Source organism: Scyliorhinus torazame, chromosome 9 (assembly GCF_047496885.1).
Source record: "Scyliorhinus torazame isolate Kashiwa2021f chromosome 9, sScyTor2.1, whole genome shotgun sequence".
Taxonomy (NCBI): Eukaryota; Metazoa; Chordata; class Chondrichthyes; order Carcharhiniformes; family Scyliorhinidae; genus Scyliorhinus; species Scyliorhinus torazame.
In genome coordinates, this window is record NC_092715.1 from 226,902,915 (window position 1) to 226,926,499 (window position 23,585).

Genomic DNA, 23,585 nt, shown 5'->3' on the forward strand with positions numbered 1-23,585 from the left:
CACTTCAGGCCACCAGTCCCGCTGTTTTCAGCAACTTCTCACTGTCTGCTCTTCCTCAGAGCCATACTGGCCCTATTCCCTAGTTCTCCCTCAACTTTTTCACCTTCTGACCTATTGACCCGTTACCTTCTGACCTATTGACTCCTGCCATACTAGTTTAAACTCTCCTGTGTGACACTAGCAAACCTCGCGGCCAGGATATTTATGCCTCTCCAATTTAGATGCAACCCGTGCTTTTTTTACAGGTCACACCTGCCCCGGAAGAGCTCCCAGTGGTCCAGATATTGTAAACCCTCCCTCCTACACCAGCTGTTTAGCCACCTGTTTAGCTGCTCTATCTTCCTATTTCTAGCCTCACTGGCACGTGGCACATGGAGTAATCCCGAGATTACAACCCTGGAGGTCCTGTCTTTTAACTTTCTACCTAGCTCCCTGAACTCCTGCTGCAGGACCTCATGCCCCTTCCTGCCTATGTCGTTAGTACCAATATGTACAACGACCTCTGCCTGTTTGCCCTCCCCCTTCAGAATGCCTGCTACCCGTTCGGAGACGTCCTAGACCCTGGCACCAGGGAGGCAACATACCATCCTGGAGTCTCTTTCATGTCCACAGAAGTGCCTATCTGTGACTCTGACTATAGAGTCCCCTATGACTATTGCTCTTCTGTGCTTTGACCCTCCCTGTTGAACATGGTGCCACTGCTGCTGCTGTTTTCCCGATAGGCTATTCCCCCCAACAGTGTCCAAAGCGGTATATCTGTTCCAAGAGATGAACAATCATAGGTGTTTCCTGCACTGACTGCCAGCCCCTTCTGGTGGTCACCCATCTCTCTGCCTGCACCTTGGATGTGACCACATCTTTATAACTCCTATGAATGACGCTTTCCATCACCTGCATGCAGCGGTAATAAGGCCAATATTAAACAACACGGAGTAGGAAGCATCACTTCAAAAGGCTGAAAGAGTTGGTATCTCAAAGACCAGCCAGAAAACAGACCTTTTGAAAGATGAAGCAAGATCAAGTATGCGGTCAAGGTTCAGAAGACCAACAAGAACATGTTGCTTTGAATGTGTCAGAAACTGTGTACAAGGCACATGCTTAAAATTATTATGCATTTCAATGAACGGTGTACAATACATGCTTAAAGCTATTATGCATATCATGTTTTGTAAAGCATAGTTACATTTATTCATGTTAAAACATCCAAAGGAAGGGGGATGTGGTGATATATCAATTTATATAGTGATCTGTACGACCTCCGAACAGCAGATGACGTTAGAGATCCACCATGTGACTCGAGAGATTTGGCACCTAGTAGTAAGTCGTACTAGTGGACAGTCGCACTAGAAGTAGATCTCAAGAGAATTCACTGAATTCATAGATTTGTTACTGTATGTAGTATCATGTGTCAGTTATCTTTCCACGTGTTCATTTTGTTAATAAACTATCTTACTAGTCAAAGAACTAGATGTTCTGTGTGCATGCATCTTTACCACGGCCACACAGACGCTTCCTTTGTGACGTGGGGAGGGGACAGAGGAACGCTGCGGCAGACTGGCGACCCTGAGGGAACTCCCGAAAGGGAACGGGTTCAGATATCTCCAGCTACATAACTTTCTCTGCAAGGAGACAAAAGAGTTCCGCAAAGACACACGCACACATTCCTGGACACGATGATGGGGCTGGACTGGTTAGGGGATTACAAGAATGGTGACATATGCAGGAGGCTCATGGTAAAGGTCAGGACGAGACCAGATAAAAGCGGGGAGAGGAACGGAGCACGGAGATGGGAGAGGGCTCTGGATCGAGGCACTGCATAGATTCAACACCACCTCCTCCTGTGCCAGGCTCAGCCTGATGCAGCTGGTCGGTGGAGGGGGGCCTTGAGCCATGGACCCCAGTATAGCCAGCGCGCACTGCTCAAGTGGAAGACCCTGTGGCATAAAGTTCCATGGCGACCGTCACCTTGATGGCCAACGGAAGCGGGTACCCTCCCCCATATCCCCACTGTGCCAGGTGCAGCATGATTCGGAAGATATGTCACACTGCCATACTGCTCAGCCGGTGTCTTCAACGGCATGCCCGGTCCAGCAGGTCCTCGGCTGACACACGCTGTTGGAACATCCAAGGCCTGATGTGGTGCCTCATTCCCCCCTCAAAGAACAACAAATAACAAAGAAATGTACAGCACAGGAACAGGCCCTTCAGCCCTCCAAGCCCGTGCCGACCATGCTGCCCGACTAAACCACAATCTTCTACACTTCCTGGGTCCGTATCCTTCTATTCCCATCCTATTCATATATTTGTCAAGATGACCTCCTCCTTGGCCTGTTGGGCAGAGAGCCTCCATTCTCACTGGCTGCCACCTGTTTTGCTGGGGCAGGCTCTGCTGCTGCATGATCCTCCTCCGCGAGCAGCTCCAGTCTTCGTGCACCCCCAGGGCTGCAGCGGCTAGAAGGAAGAACTATTCCTGGTTGGATTCCATTATCCATCGCCTGCAAGGGGCGAAAGGCGAACCCCCATGCCCAACCAGATCCACTGGGCTGCACAATGGCCCCGGTTAGCACTTCAAACTCTGCCCCGCATTGCCCCCTCCTCCTCCCCCTATCCTGACACCCGGCCATTCCCCCTAGTATTCTGCCCCCTGGCCCCATCGATGTCCAGCCCCATGAAGGCCTGTGGTCCTGGCACCCATCTCTTGCCGTCAGGGGCACAATCGGCAGACACTACCCACATCATCGGTAAGCTCTGTGGCCCCCGCCCGGCACACCCCTTGTAGTGGCCACTGTGGGTGATGCCCTTGGGCCGCATGCTGCCCCACCGATGAGTGGCGGCTAGTTTTAGGGGGGGGGGGGAAAGAGTTGGTAGTTTGGTGGAGGGTAAGGTGCGTGCTTGGTGGGCTGGGGTGTAGGGGTTGGAGGGTGGGGGCACTTGTGGCTGGTGTTACTCTGCACAACCATGGGCCACGGTGGGTGGTCAATGGGATGTGCAGCCTTGCAGCAATGGCGGTCCGTGTCTGGACATAACCCCAGTTCTGTGGGGGGGTCACCCCGACCCTACAGCCTGTCCCCTGGTCACACCCCAACCCCCCCGACAGTCACGCCTCTGCATGTCCTACCTCCTCTCTCTCCCTCATCAGCCACGACGTCGGTTTCCTGATTTTTAAAAGCACAAATGAACCTTGCCCTTGGGAATTTCTACCCCCCCCCCGCACACCCCCGCCCCCGGCAGAGGCAGAGGATTGCGGAGGCCCCGGAGAATGCCAGGTCCGTCCCGCTAAGGATATGCGAACGGTGTTTGGTGTACATGCGGACTGAAACACATTGATGCCGCAGTCATAGCATCGGAGAATTGCGATTTGGCATGAACCCGGCACCTGCTGAGATTTCGGCGTCAAAAGCAATTCTTTGCCCAATCACCTTTTCCGCTTTCGGCATTGGCTGACGGAGAATCCCGCCCTGTATGATTTCAAGAAGGTGTTAGATATAGCTCTTTGAGCTAAAGGGGGTCAAAGGATATTGGGGGGTTGGATAGTGCGGCGGGAAAGTTGGCTCAGGTTATTGAGTTGGATGATCATAATGAATGGCTGAGTGGCCGACTCCAGCTCCTATTTTCTATTCTTTTACGTTGGAACCTGTAGAATTTTAAGAAGTAGCTTTTTCTGCATACTGGAGGACAATCACAAGGATACAAGCATTCAAAGTAATCCAGTTTTGTAGTTCGCATGGGAAGTGATAGGAAATAATTTCAAACAGACCTGGAAAAGTAAAGTAGAACACAAACACAGTGGGCCATATAAATAGCAATGCAGTTTCAGCTTTATTCTTTAGTTTTTATGACAGTATCTTTCAGTTGAAAAGTTACATTAAATAACATTCTTCAAATGGTAATATAACGCCACATAAATATGTACTTTTCAAACAGTATATATAGGTATTTGGGGCTTTGATAAGACTCTTTAAAAAAAAAAGAGCTGGGTGACCTTTAAAATTATTATTCTGATAGGGTGGATATCTATCTGTGGGGAAAAATATCTCTAGAAGCTATCAATATAATATAGTCACCAAGAAGTCCAATGGAAAATTCAGGAGAAACTACTTTACACAAACACAGGCCACACACACAAAACGTATAGATGTATTGATGGAGAAGTTGGACAACATGAGCGAAAAGGGAATAGAGGATTATTTTGATAGTTAATTAGGAAGCGAGGAGGCTTGAGTGCAACATATATGCCAGCACGGACTAGTTGGGACTAATGGCCTGCTTCAGTTTCTGTACTGTATCCTAGGATTCTCTGGGAAGCTAGGGAGGAGATTGCTGAGCCTTTGGCCTTGATCTTAAAGTCATCTTTGTCTACAGGAATAGTGCCAGAAGACTGGAGGATAGCAAATGTTGTCCCCTTGTTCAAGAAGGGGAGTAGAGATAACCCCGGTAACTATAGACCAGTGAGCCTTACTTCTGTTGTGGGAAAAATCTTGGAAAGGTTTATAAGAGATAGGATGTATAATCATCTGGAAAGGAATAATTTGATGAGAGATAGTCAACACGGTTTTGTGAAGGGTAGGTCGTGTCTCACAAACCTTATCGAGTTCTTTGAGAAGGTGACCAAACAGGTGGATGAGGGTAAAGCAGTTGATGTGGTGTATATGGATTTCAGTAAAGCGTTTGATAAGGTTTCCCATGGTAGGCTACTGCAGAAAATACGGAGGCATGGGATTCAGTGTGATTTAGCAGTTTGGATCAGAAATTGGCTAGCTGGAAGACGACAAAGGGTGGTGGTTGATGGGAAATGTTCAGGCTGGAGTCCAGTTACTAGTAGTGTACCACAAGGATCTGTTTTGGGGCCACTGCTGTTTGTCATTTTTATAAATGACCTGGAGGGCGTAGAAGGATGGGTGAGTAAATTTGCAGATGACACTAAAGTCGGTGGAGTTGTGGGCAGTGCGGAAGGATGTTACAAGTTACAGAGGGACATAGATAAGCTGCAGCGCTGGGCTGAGAGGTGGCAAATGGAGTTTAATGCAGAAAAGTGGGAGGTGATTCATTTTGGAAGGAATAACAGGAAGACTGAGTACTGGGCTAATGGTAAGATTCTTGGCAGTGTGGATGAGCAGAGAGATCTCAGTGTCCATGTACATAGATCCCTGAAAGTTGCCACCCAGGTTGAGAGGGTTGTTAAGAAGGCGTATGGTGTGTTAGCTTTTACTGGTAGAGGTATTGAGTTTAGGAGCCATGAGGTCATGTTGCAGCTATACAACACTCTTGTGCGGCCGCATTTGGAGTATTGCGTGCAATTCTGGTCGCCGCATTATAGGAAGGATGTGGAAGCATTGGAAAGGGTGCAGAGGAGATTTACCAGAATGTTGCCTGGTATGGAGGGAAGATCTTATGAGGAAAGGCTGTTTTCGTTAGAGAGAAGAAGGTTAAGAGGTGACTTAATTGAGGCATACAAGATGATCAGAGGATTGGATAGGGTGGACAGTGAGAGCTTTTTCCTCGGATGGTGATGTCTAGCACGAGGGGACATACCTTTAAATTGAGGGGAGATAGATATAAGACAGATGTCAGAGGTAGGTTCTTTACTCAGAGAGTAGTAAGGGCGTGGAATGCCCTGCCTGCAACAGTAGTGGACTCGCCAACACTAAGGACATTCAAATGGTCATTGGATAGACATATGAACAATAAGGGAATAGTGTAGATGGGCTTTAGAGTAGTTTCACAGGTCGGCGCAACATCGAGGGCCGAAGGGCCTGTACTGCGCTGTAATGTTCTATGTTCTATGTATATGTTATGTAATCCCTTGCAATTCTCTCCATTCGAAAGCTGAAACATACAAAACATGGAAATTTGAACCTATCTGAAACTTTATTTTATAAATTTAGAGTACACAATTATTTTTTTCCAATTAAGGGGCAATTTAGCATGGCAATCCACCTAACCTGCACATCTTTTGGGTTGTGGGGCTGAAACCCACGCAGACATGGGGAGAATGTGCAAACTCCACACGGACAGTGACCCAGGGCCTGGATTCAAACCAGGGTCCTCAGCGGTGCAGTCCCAGTGCTAACCACTGTGCCGCATGCCGCCCTCCAAGCTATCTGAAACTTGATTGAATTTAAAACGAAATCAAATTGGTCAAATCAAAACTAGAGTCTTTCCCTTTTTCATAATCTCTCCACAATTAGCCAACTTCAATCAATATTACTTTTGCCTGAGTCAGTGAGTAATAAGTTCAATTCCAGAAATTTCAACACATATCCTAGGATAATCATTTCAGCTCTGAAAGGATGCTGTGTTGGTGGAAGTGCTAACTTTGAGATGTGATATTGCCGTCATTCAAGATGGCCACAAAAGATCACAGGGCATATTTCAAATATGCCTTGACGAACATCTTTAAACATGGGCAACAAAAGATCTTGGTTAATTATGTGCACAAATTGATGACTGTGTTTGAGTACAATAAAAGAGTGATTATACCCTGCAAGGAATTCACTGCAGTCTGGCTTGTGCAGAGGGCATAAGGTGCTAAATAAATGAATGTTCCTCCTCGGTTATGAATATATTTTCTTTTTGTTGATAATCCATAAACATTGATAAAAATATCAATTCCTAACATGAAGTTAAATATATATATTTTTTATCTAAATCTAAAATGCATGATGAAGTACTCCAAAGGTTTCATTACACTGTATCAAAAGTGATAAAAAATATATTTATATATTAAGCCACCGTATTTACAGATACTCATAAATAATCACAGATTATGCATCACATTATACTGGATAAATTTTATTAATCTCAAATAAGGAAGTATTTAAATATTTTAGCAGATTAATGTCAGTAACAATTTTGTACTTCAAACATTTGATTAAATTTGTACATCAGGTGCTTTTTTTGAACAAAACGGTTTTCCTGCACAGGGACCACAAAACAAATGTTACATTGTTCACACAAGAAAACACAGGCCGGGTTTTCCAGCAGTGGAGGTGGTTCATCATCGGCTGCTGGTGGGATCCTCCGGTTCCACCAAATGCATTGCCATTTTCTATAGCTTGCAGGCCACACTGACGGGGAACCTGCTGTGGGCAGGTCAGAGAAATCTTAGTCCGCAGTAGCCGGTGTACAAATAGAACTCAAGTACACAATTGGACTGGGCCACTTGATGATACCAAATCCATGCATTTCAAAGTTTTCAATTCATCATGCATATTCAATTAATTTGCCATCCACAGGAAGGAAACTGAACTGGGGGAAAAAATTACAGTGTTTGCACTGTTACAGGGTAGAGAAGTGACAAATGTTCTGCTCCTTTAATGGGTAGTCTCCTGCTCATATAGTGGTGTATGACCTCAGGAATGCTGTCAAATGGAAGACTGTGCTCTCCCAAGATGTATTTATCTTTGGTTTTGGTCAGTTTCATGTGCATGAAACCTCGGCTGCTCCTGTAAATAAGCAAAATAGCAAAGAATGACCAAACACAATTCACTGGGATTTATGGTGGTGTAATTCCATTTTAACACTACCACCTAGAAGCTCCACTCCAAGCCACGCACTACCCTAACTTGGAAATATGTCACCAGTCCTTAATTGTCACAGAGTTAAAATCCTGGAACTGCCTCCCTAACGGCATTGCGATTGAACATGCATCACATGGACTTCAGCTGTTCAAAGAATGCAGCTCACCACATAAAGGTAATTAGGAACGAGTAATAGTTTCTGGCCTAGTCAGCGATATCCACATGCCCTGAATGAATAAATAATGATGAAAGGTTAATTTCCTAAATTCAAATGTGATAATTTTTTGTTTTGAGGTTAAAAAGTTCAAAAAGGCTTCTTTGTGTGGCAACAATTTGTTTCTACCTGATCAAAATCGCTGTAGCTCTTCATAGAATTGAGATGCCTTTTACCTTCAAATGAAACATTTTATGAAACTTGCAGTTTCGCATTCAGAACTTGTTTTATTGAATTTGTTTCAAGTGATTTCAACTTCCTCTTCATTCTGGACTTACATCTTATTTTCTAACACTTTGGGCAGGATTATCCGCCCTACCCCACTGGCTGGTTCCACTGAAGTTGACCCCAGCTGCAGGTTCTCACCAGCAGGTACTGGCGAACCACCTCCACTGTGGGAAATCTGGGCAAGGTAGGATATTTTCAGCCATTAAGTCTTCCACACAATTGGGACTTCCGGTGGTGTTTGCGAGCTCCCATCGGTGGCTCATATTTGCAACGCTTTCGGGGCTCTCCCCGATTCTTCACTCCCCCCCCCCCCCGATTATTGTCGGCCTTTGGGGCCGTCCCGGGCGTCAAGCGGGGCCGGTTTGAAAACCGGCGAGGAACCCGTGCGGGCAGCTGGAGCTGAAGCGTCGGGCCCAGCACGCGCGGCGGTCGGAGCAGTGGGGGCGGAGCTAAACAGAGGACGAGGCGGCAGGCCCGAAGCCAGGGCGCGATGTAGGTGGGATGTTCCAAATCGGGTGGCTCCCGCCTAGAATGCTTTGAGAAGACTGAAGTCCGGTCCCAGGGGAATTCTTGAGGAATACAAAAAAGAAGAGAAAGAAGTTTTAAAGAAAGTTTGTTAAATTTTTTTTTCTTGAAGGAAGAACTTTTTGTTTTTTTTCATTAAAAAAAGATTGAAGAGGGAAAAAAGGGATTAAAAAAGAGGAAAAATAATAAGTCGTTAAAGGATGCGAAAAGCAGCATCGAAGAAGTGAGGAAATGCGGGCTCACCGTTGAAAGAGAGGACCAGCAAAAGCGCTGACAAGATGGCGGGTGCCGGTCCGCATGGTGGGACCGCACTGCTTAAGGTAGAGAAAATGACCGAGGTGCTGGCTGTGGAGCTGGAAATGCAGTTTGCAAGGCACATGGAAGCTTTGAGGAAGGTGATGGCGGACGCATTGAAGTCATTGGTGGAGGAGGCAATCGTCCCGGTAAGGTTAGCTGTGGCAAAGACATCGGCCGAGGTGAGAGAGCAGGACGAGAAGATGCAGGAAGTGGAGGAGGCCGTGTAGCAGCACAACGACCAGCTCACCTCGATGGGGGACAAGCTGCGGAGTGTGGTGGAGGTCAACAGAGGACTCCGAGCAAAGCTCGAGGAATTTTCTCGGAGCTTTTGCTGGTCCTCTCTTTCAACGGCAGCACGGTAGCATTGTGGATAGCACAATTGCTTCACAGCTCCAGGGTCCCAGGTTCGATTCCTGGCTTGGGTCACTGTCTGTGTGGAGTCTGCACATTCTCCGTGTGTGCATGGGTTTCCTCTGGGTGCTCCGGTTTCCTCCCACAGTCCAAAGATGTGCAGGTTAGGTGGATTGGCCATCCTAAATTGCCCATAGTGTCCAAAATTGCACTTAGTGTTGGGTGGGGTTACTGGGTTATGGGGATAGGGTGGAGGTGTGGACCTTGGGTAGGGTGCTCTTTCCAAGAGCCGGTGCAAACCCGATGGGCCGAATGGCCTCCTTCTGCACTGCAAATTCTGTAAACTTGGGAGAACCTCTCGAGGCGGCTCAATCTGGGAATTGTGGGCTTGCCTGAAGGGACAGAGGGCCCAAGGCCAACAGAGTACTTCGCTAAGAGGTTGGTGGAGTTGATGGGGGAGGGTGAGAACCCCTCCCGGTATGAGCTGGACCGAGCTCATCGGTCATTAAGGCCGAAGCCCAAAGTGAATGAGCCGCCAAGAGCAGTAATTATCTGCTTCCATAAGTACTGCATGAAGGAGAAGGTGTTAAGCTGGGCAAAGCAGAAGCGCGAGGTGCAGTGGGATGGTGCTAGAGTTCGAATCCACCAGGACTTGACGGTGGAGTTGGCAAAAAAACGAGCAGCGTTCGGGCGAGTGAAAGCGGCACTGTACAACATGGGGGTCCCAACAAGGATAACGCCAAAGATTTTTAGTTTGAGACAGCGAAGGCGGCTGAGGCATTCGTGAAGGCAGAAGGCTTGGGACAGACATGAGGAGCGGAGCTGGAAGAGAGACTGTGGACTATGATTGGGGAGCTGGAAAATGTATAAATGCTATAACTTTCTTTTCATCGACGTGTATTGTAACTTACTTCACTTCACATTGGTACAGAGTTCAAGTTATTGGTCGGGTTGATTGGCATTCTGTGTTGCGACGGTTATATCTTATTTTAGTGAATTGTATGGGTTGGATTGTTGTTTTTGTTTTGTTTTCTCTGGGACTGGGTGGGAGGGGACGGTATACCTTGGCGGGGGGGAGCCAGCCACGCTAGCTAACTAAAGTCGGCTAGTGAACGGAGGTGAGGTGAGAGGAGGGCTGCGGACATTGGAGCCTGGTTAGCAGGTTTTGATGGGCCTACGAGGTGAGCAAGGGGGGGGGAAGGGATCGATGCTGGGAGATGTTTTTTCAAGAGGAAATGTAGGGAGAGTTTTTGAGAGGGGGGCGGGGAAGGGGTTCGATATTAATAATGGATAGAGGCGAGTCAGGCTCATGGGACAGGTGGTATGGTGGATAAGAAGGGTGGGGAAGGGGGGGGTGAGAGACCCCAGTTAGGATAGTCACGTGGAACGGGTTAGGAGATCCGGTCAAGAGGTCAAGGGTGCTCGCGCATCTTAAAAGTTTGAAAGCCGATGTAGCAATGCTGCAGGAGACTCACTTGAGGGTGAAGGACCAGGTGAGACTTAAAAAGGGCTGGGTTAGTCAGGTGTTTCGCTCTGGATTTGATGGAAGGGCTCGAGGGGCAGCGGTAATGGTTAACAAAAGGGTACGGTTCCAGATGGAGAAGGTGGTTGCAGATCAGGGGGGGTCGGTACGTGATTGTGACAGAGGTGCTGGAGGGGAGGCTAGTGGTGCTGGTAAGTGAATATGGTCCCAATTGGGACGATGTGGGATTCGCAAAGGAGGTGTGTGGGTCCATCCCTGACTTGGACAGACACAAACTTATAGTGGAGGGGGATTGGAACTTGGTGCAGGAACCAAGGTTGATCAGGTCATTGCCGCGCTCGCTGGTCCCATCAGGGGGGGGCAAAGGCACTGGTTGGGCTAATAGTGGAAATGGGAGGGGTGGACCCTTGGAGGTTTCGGCACCCAAGGGAACAGGAGAACTCGTTTTTCTCAGCAGTCCATGAGGTATACTCGCAGATCGACCTTTTCGTGGTGGGGAACGCTTTGCTGGCTGGGGTTGAGGGGTCGGAATACTTGGCAATTGCAGTATCAGATCATGCTCCGCATTGGGTGGATACAGTACTGGAGAAGGGGGTAGCGCAGAGGCTGGGGTGGAAATTAGATGTGGGACTTTTGGGGGACCAAGGGTTCTGTGACAAAATTGAAAAGGTAATTGAGGAATATGTAGGTTTCAACTGTACGGGTAAGGTGTCGAAGGCAGTTGTCTGGGAGGCTCTGAACGCGGTGGTGAGGGGTGCGGTGATCTCGTTTAAGGCCAGGGTGGACAAAGATGAAAAATTGGAGCAGCAGCGGGTAATAGACGAGATGTTGGAGGTAGGTAGGAGTTATACAGAAGATGAGGACCCAGCAAATTTGGAAAAGAGGAAGGAACTACAGGCCAGCTTTGACCGACTATCTACCAGGAAGGCGGTGCGCCAACTGAGATGAGCAAGGGGTGCAGTTTACGAGCATGGAGATAATGCATGTGAGGTCAGCTCCGGAGGGAGGCAGCGGTAAGGGAAATTGTTGAGGTGAAGGACAGGGCAGGGAAGTTGGTGGTGGCTCCGGATCTGATTAACAAGATCTTTGAGGAATTTTATGAGAGGTTGTACAGGTCAGAGCCACCTGGGGGAGACCGGGAGATGCAGGAATTTCTAGATGGGTTGGAGTACCCAAGGTTAGGGGAGGGGGACAGGGCTACATTAGAAGGAGCGATAGTGGAGCAGGACATAAAAGATGCGATTGGGAGGATGCAGTCGGGAAAGGTGGCAGGGCCGGATGGGTTTCTGGTGGAATATTCTAAAAAATTCAAGGCTAGGCTGCCACCCCTGATGGTGGGGATGTTTGAAGAGGCGATAGGGAAGGGGGTGTTGCCACAAACGTTGGGGCAGGCATCAATTTACCTGTTGCTAAAAAAAGATAAGGACCCGATGGAGTGTGGGTCGAATAGGCCCATATCACTTTTGAATGTGGACGCCAACAGTATTGGCGAAGGTACTGGCGGATAGGCTGGAGGAGTGCCTCCCGAAGGTGATAGGTGAAGATCAGATGGGGTTCGTGAGAGGGAGGCAGCTCTTTTCAAACGTTAGAAGGGTATTGAGCGTCGTTATGGCACCGGCAGGGGGGAAGGAAACAGAGGTGGTTGTGGCATTGGACGCTGAGAAGGCGTTTGACCGGGTAGAATGGGGTACTTGATGGCAGTTCTGGAGTGGTTTGGGATTGGACCAAGATTTGTGAACTGGGTAAAGCTACTATAAAAAGGAACCGAGGGCAGGTGTCCGCACAAACAACATCAGCTCGAGATACGTTTCTCTCCTTGTAGGACTAGGCAGGGTTGTCCTATATCCCCCCTGCTGTCTGCACTCGCGATTGAGCCGTTGGCCATCGCATTAAGAAGTTCGGGGGTATGAAAAGGAATAGTGCGGGCGGAATAGAGCATAGGGTGTCTTTATATGCCGATGACTTGCTGTTATATATGTCGGAACAGAGTGTATCGATAGGGGGAATATTCGAGCTGCTTCGGGTGTTTGGGTCTTTCTCGGGGTACAAACTAAATCTAGACAAGAGTGAGTATTTTGTGGTGTCGCGGTCGGGGGTGGGAGCAGGGGTGGGGGTGGGGGTGGACTGCCATTCCGTAGGGCAGGGACTCACTTTAGTACCTGGGGTGCAGGTTGCCCGGGAGTGGGGGGGGGGGGGGGGGGGGGGAGGGGTTCCGCAGGTACAATATTTCTAGTTTGGTGGGGAGAGTGAAAGCTGATCTGGCAAGGTGGGATGGTCTCCCTCCGTCACTGGCAGGTTGGGTACAAGCGGTTAAAATGAACATGTTGCCGCAATTTCGGTTTATTTTCCAATGCCTGCCTATTTTCCTGCCAAAGGCTTTTTTCAGAGTGATTGAGGGAATAATTACTTTGTTCATATGGGGAGGGAAGGTGGCCAGAGTTAGAAAGGTGCTGCTACAGAGGGGAAGGCAGGCAGGGGGTTTGGGTCTTCCGAACCTCATGTATTACTACTGGGCGGCGAATGTGGAGCTGGGTCAGAGGGGTTGATTCCCATTGGGTCAGAATGGAGGAGAGTTTGTGAAGGGGGTCAGGATTCAAAGCATTAGCAACAGCGCCGCTCCGGATGGCGCCGGGGAAATACTCAGGGAGCCCGGTAATAATAGCTTCATTGAGAATTTGGAGGCAGTTTCGCCAACACTTCGGGTTGGGGGCAGAGTCAATGGAAATGCCGATTAGGGGGAAGGGGATTAAGACACTAAAAGATTTGTTTCTTGGGGGTCGGTTTGCAGGATTGAACCAGCTGGAAGTGAAGTATGGACTGGAGCAGGGGGAAATGTTTAGATACATGCAGGTTTGAGATTTTGCCAGAAAGCAGATAGAGCTTCCCGGTGGAGCCAGACTCAACATTGCTGGAGGAGGTGCTGACGACAAGAGAAGGGGGTAGTGTCGGCGGTTTACGGAGCTATTTTGGAAAACGAGAAGGCACCACTGGGAGGGACCAAAGCAAAATGGGAGGGAGAGTTGGGAGAGGATATGGAGGGCGGGTTCTGGTGTGAGGTGCCCCGGAGAGTGAAGGCCTCCACCTCGTGGACGAGGTTGAGGCTGATACAGCTGAAGGTGGTAAACAGAGCACACCTCATGAGAACGAGTATGAGCCGATTCTTTGATGGAGTAGAAGATGCGTGTGAATGTTGCGGGGGGGGGGCGGGGTGCTAATCAAGTTCATATGTTTTGGTCCTGTTGAAAGGAAGGACGTTTCTAGGGTAATTTCTGAAGTGGTGCACGTGAAAGTGGACCCGGGCCCCCGGGAGGCCATATTCGGGGTGTCGGACCAGCCAGGGTTGGAAACGGGTGCGGAAGCAGATCTTGTAGCCTTCACCTCATTGATTGCCCGAAGGTGGATCCTGATAGGTTGGAGAGCAACCTCCCCACCTTGTGCCCTGGCGTGGCGGAGGGACCTGTTGGAATTCTTGACTCTTGAGAAGGTTAAGTTTGAACTGAGGGGAAGAATGGAGGGGTTCTACGATTCATGAGCATTATTCATTGTGCACTTTCAAGAACTAGATAACATAAGAACATAAGAACTAGGAGCAGGAGTAGGCCATCTGGCCCCTCAAGCCTGCACCGCCATTCAATGAGATCATGACTGATCTTTTGTGGACTCAGCTCCACTTTCTGGCACGAACACCATAACCCTTAATCCCCTTATTCCCCTTATTCTTCAAAAAACTATAAATCTTAACCTTAAAAACATTTAACTGCTTCACTGGGCAAGGAATTCCATAGATTTACAACCCTTTAGGTGAAGAAGTTCCTCCTAATATGCCCCCTAGTTCTGCTTTTACCCGCCAGTGGAAACAACCTGCCCGCATCCATCCTATCGATTCCCTTCATAATTTTATATGTTTCTATAAGGTCCCCCCCGCATCCTTCTAAATTCCAACGAGTACAGTCCCAGTCTACTAAACCTCTCCTCGTAATCCAACCCCCTCAACTCTGGGATTAACCTAGTGAATCTCCTCTGCACATCCTCCAGCGCCAGTACGTCCTTTCTCAGGTAAGGAGACCAAAACTGAACACAATACTCCAGGTGTGGCCTCACTGACACCTTATACAATTGCAGCATAACCTCCCTAGTCTTAAACTCCATCCCTCTAGCAATGAAGGACAAAACTCCATTTGCCTTCTTAATCACCTGTAAACCAACTTTTTGCGACTCATGCAATAGCACACCCAGGTCTCTCTGCACAGAAGCATGTTTTAATATTTTATCATTTAAATAATAATCCCTTTTGCTGTTATTCCTTCCAAAATACCCTCACATTTGTCAACATTGTATTCCATCTGCCAGAGCCCAGCCCATTCACTTAACCTATCCAAATCCCTCTGCAGACTTCCGGTATCCTCTGCTCTTTTTGCTTTACCACTCATCTTAGTGCCGTCTGCAAACTTGGACACATTGCACTTGGTTCCCAACTCCAAATCATCTACGTCCAAATCAAATAACATCAGACATTAGTTGGGGTGGGTGGGTGGGGGGAGTGGGGCTGTGTGCGTTAATGGTGACTGTGGGTGATTGCTGATTCCTTTTTGTCATTTGTTTATGTGAACATGCGGGCTAATGTTTTGGGTTTGGTGGGAGGATGGGATCGTTGTTATTGATGTGGGGATTGACATATTTGTTACTGATTATTGTTTATTGTTGGTGGGTGTAAATTTGGGAGAAAATGTGAAAAAAGAGGAGAATAAAAATATTTATAAAGAAAAAGATCTTCCACACAATTCACAATCCACACCACTCCAATCTTCTTGGGGTTTTTAATTATCTTTATGAGCTTTTGTCAACTGTCCACATGATTCAATACAACAGTGTGATGGAAATTGTTATATATATTTTATATTTTGTTGTCATAATGTTATTAAAAACCCTAGATTCAAATACATACAGGCAGTATGTCTACTAAAGCTGTGATTAAAGTGGTCGTAAAGGTGGTAATAATTGATTTTAACCATTTACTTTTTTACATACAGATGTCTAATGGAATATTATTTATGTTTAGGAGGTTTCCTGTGGCGCAGATCATTTAAAAGAGTTTGTGTTTAGTCCTAGCAAAGGACATCAAGGGACATCTTAGTGGGAGGTGACTGGAGAATGCCTTATGCTTGGGATACAGATGATGTAGTTAATGGGAGGAGCTAGCTTGTCAATGCCTTTCCATCCGATTTGAGTCTGATAGGATTTTCAGGGCGTTCCTGAAAGGGTCTCTCTCTCCAAAAGTCTGCACAGAGTAGCAAGTAGACCTGATTGTTAATTTTATTTATTTGAGTGACATTTGAATTGTATTGGGTTGCTTAATTGGAATAGATAGTAGCAGATGTACTACAGGGAATTAAAGTTTTTTTCTTCCTTTTAATTAAGAGCTGTTTTAACTATTAATTGGAAAGCTATTACTGTGCAGCTAATCTGATTGATTGTGTGTTTAAATAAACAATTATGTTAACAGTAGATTGTCAGTGTTATGACTCCTGTGGTTTAGTAGTTGTTATAACCTGCCTGCTTACCATTGGTTGGGGACTAATGACAATCCCACAATCCTGTGGGAGTATGAGCTTCCCCAATGAGGGGGGGCGGAGAAACCATTCGTAAACTCCATGTATAAATAAAGCTGGCCAGTTTGGAACCAGCAGGAAGGAGTGTGCAGCAAGGGAAGTTGCTGCTGCTGTTTTATATATATATATATATATATATATATATATGTTATTGTAAATAAATGTTATTACTTTGTATCCTTAAAACTCGTGCTGGATTCCTCATGGCCCTTACAAAAGTAATCTTCCCTCAGTCTTAGAATTGCAAAATGTTGGGATTATCTTAGTGAGTCTCAAACATTTCGGGTTTGGTGTTATTTGAGACATCAGTTTTCCTCAACTGAAAATTTTTGTATTGAAATTCTGCAGAACACCTTGTAAGAGTCCTTCTTGTATATTTCCTTTGTTATGTAGGTGGACTGGGAAAAACAAGTTGGTAGTGGATTTCAAGAAAAGGAATTTGTGGAATGTTTAAGAGATTTTTTTTGGAGCAGCTTGTGGTCGAGCCCACTTGGGAACAGGCAATTCTGGATTTGGTGATGTGTAATGAGGCAGACTTGATTAGGGATCTTAAGGTGAAGGAATACCCTGCAATTTGAGAGGGAGAAGCTGGAGTCAGATGTAACGGTATTACAATTAAATAAGGGTAACTGCAAACACAGGAGGGAGGATTACTTGGAAGATGAGATTGCGGAGTACTTGGAAATGCATGATAAAATAGGACTGAGTCGCACGGCTTTGTCAAAGAGAGGTCACGTCTGACAAATCTGTTTGAGTTCTTTGAGGAGGTAATAAGGAAATTAGACAAAGGAGAACCAGTGAACGTGATTTATTTAGATTTCCAGAAGGTGTTTGACAAGCTGGCGCATAGAAGATTGTTAAGTAAGTTAAGAGCCCATGATGTTAAGGGCTGGCATGGATAGAGGATTGGCTGACTGGCAGAAGGCAGAGAGTGGGGATAGAGTACCATAGAATTTACAGTGCAGGAGGCCATTCGGCCCATTGAGTCTGCACTGGCTCTTGGAAAGAGCACCCTAAGGGCACTAAGGGCAATTCATCATGGCCAATCCACCTAACCTGCACATCTTTGGACTGTGGGAGTAAACTGGAGCACCCGGAAGAAACCCACGCAGACATGGGAGAACGTGCAGACTCCACACAGACAGTGACCCAGGCCAGGAATCGAACCTGGGACCCTGGAGATGTGAAGCAACTGTGCTCATCACTGTGCTACCGTGCTGCCCACAAGGGTCTTTTTCAGGGTTGCAGCCGGTGACTAGTGGTGTGCCTCAGGGATCTGTGCTGGGACCACAATTTTTCACAATATACATTAATGACCTGGAAGAAGGAACTGAAGGCATGGTTGCTAAGTTTGCAGATGATACAAAAATCTGTCGAGGGACAGGTAGTTTGAAGAAGGAGGCTACAGAAGGATTTGGAGAGGCTAGGAGAGTGGGAAAAAGTTTGCAGATGATACAAAGATCTGTAGAAGGACAGGTAGTATTGAAGTAAGGGGGCTGCAGAAGGATTTGGACAGGCTAGGAGAGTGGGAAGTGAAGTGCCAGATGGAATACAATGTGGAAAAGTGCGAGGTTATGCACTTTGGAAGGAGAAATTTAGGCATAGACTATTTTCTAAATGGGGAAATACCTAGGAAATCAGAAGCACAAAGGGACTTGGGAGTCCTTGTTCATGATTCTCTTAAGGTTAACGTGCAGGTACATTTGACAGTTAGGAAGGCAAATATAATGTTAGCATTCATGTCAAGGTGGCTAGAATACAAGACCAGGGATGTACTTCTGAGGCTGTATATGGCTCTGGAGTATTGGGAGCAGTTTTGGGGCGCCTATCTAAGGAAAGATGTGCTGGCGTTGGAAAGGGTCCAGAGGACGTTCACAAGAATGATCCCTGGAATGAAGAGCTTGTCATATGAGGAACGGTTGAGGACTCTGGGTCTGTACTCATTGGAGTTTAGATGGATGAGTTGGGATCTTAGTGAAACTCACAGGATACTGCGAGGTCTGGAGAGTGGACGTGGAGAGGATGTTTCCACTTGGACGAAAAACTAGCACCAGAGGATACAATCTCAGACTAAAGGGAAGATCCTTTAAAACAGAGATGAGGAGGAATGTCTTCAGCCAGAGGGTGATGAATTTGTGGAACTACTCTTTGCCACAGAAGGCTGTGGAGGCCAAATCACTGAGTGTCTTTAAGACAGAGATAGATACGTTCTTGATTAATAAGGGGATCAGGAGTTATGGGGAGAAGGCAAAAGAATGGGGGTGAGAAAAATATCAGCCATGACTGAATGGCGGAGCAGACTCGATGGGCCAAGTGGCCTAATTCTGCTTCTATGTCTTATGGTCTTATCTTCCCTTTTCTTTTATTTTATTACTTCTGGTCCGTGGACCCATAACCAGAATGTGCCTTTAAGCAGAAGAGCGTATGCCGAGGTTTTGTACTTTGGGGTGGAGACTTGTCAGCACAGAATAAATATTAGGAACTGATTTTGGAGGAAGTTGGTTCGATTGGCTAACTGGCAGCTGGTGGGTTGGCCAGGCACAGTGTTCTGCCTGACAGCAGTCAGTGATTGGTTCTTACTAGATGATTTCTTTCAAAGATAACCAGCCAGAAGCCTCTAGACCATCATGGAGTCATAGATGTTTACAGCATGGAAACAGGCCCTTCGGCCCAGCCTGTCCATGCTGCCCAGTTTCTATCACTAAGCTAGTCCCACTTGCCTGCATTTGGCCCATATCCCTCTGCACGCTGCCCATGTAACGGTCTGTTTTTTAAAGGAAAAAATTGTACCCGGCTCTACCACTGCCTCTGGCAGCCAGTTCCAGATGCTCACCACCCTCTTATGTGAAGAGATTTCCCCTCTGGTCTCTTTTGTATCTCTCTGCTCTCACCTTAAACCTATGCCCTCTAGTTCTAGATTCCTCTACGTTTGGGAAAAGATGTTGGCTATCTACCTTATCAATGCTCCTCATTATTTTATAGACCTCTACAATTTCACCCCTAAGCCTCCTACGCCCCAGGGAAAAATGTCCCAGCCTATCCCACCTCTCCTGAGAACTCAGATCATCAAGTCCTGGTAGCATCCCTCGGAAATCTTTTCTGCACTCTTTCTAGTTTAACAATATCTTCCTATAATAGGAACTGAACACAGTATTCCATGTATGGTTTCACCAATGTCCTGTACAACATTGAATTCAGCAACTTCAGTTAATTAGCTCTACCCGACCTCGACCCATTTGTTTTCATCCCATTTCATTTTACCTGTCTTTTACCATTTCTTTCTCTCTTGTCTTTCTTTATATATATTTAACCCCACCCCTATTTTATCCACCTTTCCTTTCCCTTTCTACCCTTTGCTTCCTCCTTCCCCTCTCCCCACATCTGCATCTGTCACAGTTTACCCTCTGATGTTAGTTTCTCTGCTGTTTGGCCTTTCACATATTTTGTTCTCACTGGGGACTGCCATTAGCACTCTTTCCCCATGGTTTCTGTGGCTAACCCATTTTCCTGGGTTTCTGTGGCTATGACTCATTCTCACTCCACAGTATGAATATTATCCACTTTCTCTGTATTATAGCTTTGACAAAGGGTCATCTGGACTCAAAACGTTAGCTTTTTTTCACTCCCTACAGATGCTGCCAGACCTGCTGAGATTTTCCAATTGGTCAAGATCCTGTTGCAATCTTATAAAAGAAGAGGAGCTTTGTTTTCTCCCTCTCTGTGCTACTGGTTGCTAGCTGTCTCTGAGTCTGCAATGAAGATCATTACAATCTGAAGGAAAAGAAATAACCTACTGAAGGCCTAAACCGTGAGGAAGAAATAAACTGGAAGACATCCACCTCAATCAAAGATCCTTATAGTTTTGTTTTACATTTTCCTCACCTCTCAACCACCCCTTTCCTCCTGTGAGGTTTGTCGATGTGTGTGCATATAATAGAGAGAGTGGGACGGGTTAGAAAGGGGAAGTTGGGATCGGATAGTAGATAGCCAGTTGTATTTTCTGCCTATTGAATTATAATTACTGTTAATAAAAGCTATTTGTGTTAAATTGACAAACCTGGGGACCTGTAGTCAATTTATCTCAACCAAAGGCACGGGTATTAATATAAAATCTAATTTCACTTGTGTTGTGATGCCAGGTCAGTGAGGCTGGAATTGACTGCCGCGAGTGTCCAGAAATAATTTGATGGCTCAATCCTAGGGATGTTTGGAATCATAGACAATGACAATTTAGGGTACAGTATATCTTAAAGAGGCACCAGGTTTGTAATAGCATAACAGGATGACTCTGAAAGTTGCTAAGGCCTTTCTTCAGTCTTTGATTTATAAGACATAGGAGCAGAATTAGGCCACCCAGCCCGTCGAGTCTGCTCCGCCATTCAATCATGGCTGATATTTTCTCATCCCCATTCTCCTGCCTTCTCCCCATAACCCCTGATCCCTTTATTTATAAGGCCTTTGAAAAGACAAGTTAATTGAACTGGCAAGTGAATTAAAAATAGAGGTAGGAGAGCCCAACGCACCAGTAGTCCTGAAGCAATTTCTGTTGGGGAAACCAATCTGGAGAATACAGCTGCAGTTCGAGTACGAGAAGGAATTTTTAAAAGTAGAGATGTGGGAAGAAGAGGAAGAAACAGCTTTTCAAAGGGAAATTGAAATGAGGAAATTTGGTGGGGAAATGAATGATTAGGAAGGGAGGGGAAAAGGAGGGAGGGAAGTTAAAGCAGAAGTTGAGGAAAGTCCAAGTGGGGATATGTTTAAATGTGTACAGGCTCTACCAAAGGCTCTAGACTGGTACAAAAGGTGAAGTCACACGGGATCAGGGGTGAGCCAGCAAGATGGATTCAGAACTGGCTAGGTCATAAAAGGCAGAGAGTGGCAATGGAAGGGTGCTTTCCTAATTGGAGGGCTGTGACTAATGGTGTTCCGCAGGGATCAGTGCTGGGACCTTTGCTGTTCGTAGTATATATAAATGATTTGGAGGAAAATGTAACTGGTCTGATTAGTAAGTTTGCAGACGACACAAAGGTTGGTGGAATTGTGGATAGCGATGAGGACTGTCAGAGGATACAGCAGGATTTAGATCGTTTGGAGACTTGGGCAGAGAGATGGCAGATGGAGTTTAATCCGGACAAATGTGAGGTAATGCATTTTGGAAGGCCTAATGCAGGTAGGGAATATATAGTGAATGGCAGAACCCTCAAGTGTATTGCAGTCAGAGAGATCTAGCTGTACAGGTCCACAGGTCACTGAAAGGGGCAACACATGTGGAGAAGGTAGTTAAGAAGTTATACGGCATGCTTGCCTTCATTGGCCAGGGCATTGAGTATAAGAATTGGCCAATCATGTTACAGCTGTATAGAACCTTAGTTAGGCCACACTTGGAGTATAGTGTTCAATTCTGGTTGCCACACTACCAGAAGGATGTGGAGGCTTTAGAGAGGGTGCAGAAGAGAGTTACCAGGATGTTGCCTGGTATGGAGGGCATTAGCTATGATGAGCGGTTGAATAAACTCGGTTTGTTTTCACTGGAACGACGGAGGTTGAGGGGCGACCTGATAGAGGTCTACAAAATTGAGGGGCATAGACAGAGTGGATAGTCAGAGGCTTTTCCCCAGGGTAGAGAGGTCAATTACTAGAGGGCATAGGTTTAAGGTGCGAGGGGCAAGGTTTAGAGGAGATGCACGAGGCAAGTTTTTTTACACAGAGGGTAGTGGGTGCCTGGAACTCGCTGCTGGAGGAGGTGGTGGAAGCAGGGACGATAGTGACATTTAAGGGGCATCTTGACAAATACATGAATAGGATGGGAATAGAGGGATACGGACCCAGAAAGTGTAGAAGAGTTTAGTTTAGACGGGCAGCATGGTCAGCACGGGCTTGGAGGGCCGAAGAGCCTGTTCCTGTGCTGTACTTTTCTTTGTTCTTTGTTCAAAGTTTAAGGAAAGGGGTGTACATGCATTCTTGAAGGAATGGAGTGGACAAGAGAAAAGTGAACATTATCCATGCAAAGTAAATTGACAGGGCAGGCACAGGAGGTTTGTGCTTCCCTGTCAGAGGGCGTGTTGAAGGATTATGATGAGGTAAAAAAGGTTATTTTGAGGTGTATATGTATTTGTTCCAGAGGATTATCGGCAAATGTTTCAGAATTCAAGGAAACAGCTGGAACAGACTCATGTTGAATTTGACTGGGTTAGGCAGAAATTTAATCGGTGGACACGAGCACTGGGAGCTGAAACCAGATCTGAGGTTCAGAGAAATCATTCCCTTGGAAGAATTTGTGATAATAACCATGTTGAAGTCCAAAGGGTTATGACAAGCTAGACAAACAGCAATTTTAAAAAAATATCCAATTAATGATCAATTTAGCGTGGCCAATCCATCTACCCTGCACATGTTTGGGTTGTGGGGGTGAGACCCACACAGACATGGGGAGAATGTGCAAACCCCACATGGACAATAACTCGGGGCCAGGATCGAACCCGGGTCCTCGGCGCAGTGAGGCAGCAGTACTAACCACTGCACCATCGTGCCTCCCAGACAAAGATCAATGATGGCTGATGATTATGAGCTGATCCATAAATTTAAAGATTTGTTCCGTCACCCTCATAATTTTGAAAAGGATAGTAAATGGGAGAGTGAAAGGAAAGCATGTAGCCAAGGTAAGGAATGGATAACTCGCAATATTCAAAGGCACAGAGTGTGGAAGGGAGACTCGAAGGCCGAAATGTTACCATTAAAATAAATTGGGACTCGTTTGTTCAACATTTTTGGAAGTTGTGTGGAAAGCCCATGAGACTTGCTGGGGTTCATGAGGAGAATTCTGAAAAGGGAAGAAAAGTGGATAAAACTAAACGGTAGACTGTAGCTCTAGTTAGAACTAACAGGCCTGAGGTAAACATGACTGAGGGCACAGGTGTGGCGAATGAGGTCGATGATAAATGATAATCATGCAGGGCTTTTGTCTGAGGGACGATCACTCCATTTTCATCCAATTATGCAACCAAACTCTGAACTATTTTAAGGAACACAGGTGCTATGCAAACTCTCTTACTGGAGGGATTTGTTTTTTCCCTCCAGAGAAGTCAATGAAAGCTAAGGTGTAATGAATGGGATAAGTGGAGAATATAGCCAGTGTATAAAGTACAATTGGAGGTCCAGACATTGTTGGAGTGGTTAAGAATTTACCAGTCGATGGAGTTGACTTGCTTTTGGGGAATGATTTGGCAGGAGTGAAGGTTATAGCTTCACCCTTGATTAGAGAGTCTGAGGGACGATGAGGAGTCAAAACAGTTACAGAAACAATTTCCAGATACTTCTCCATCATGGGTGGTGACCAGGCCAATGTCTAAACAAAGTCC

General features: G+C 46.4%; 1 protein-coding gene across 1 annotated transcript in view; it reads right to left on the minus strand.

The window, feature by feature from the left end:
• Positions 1-3,791: 3,791 nt before the first annotated feature.
• The window catches only part of LOC140429753 (SH2 domain-containing adapter protein B-like), a 199,460-nt gene continuing 179,666 nt past the window's right edge, over positions 3,792-23,585 (minus strand). The window contains exon 6 of the mRNA XM_072517125.1: positions 3,792-7,445. Coding sequence (XP_072373226.1) covers positions 7,262-7,445 — 184 coding nt within the window. The 3' untranslated portion in view covers positions 3,792-7,261. The remainder of the gene's footprint in view (positions 7,446-23,585) is intronic.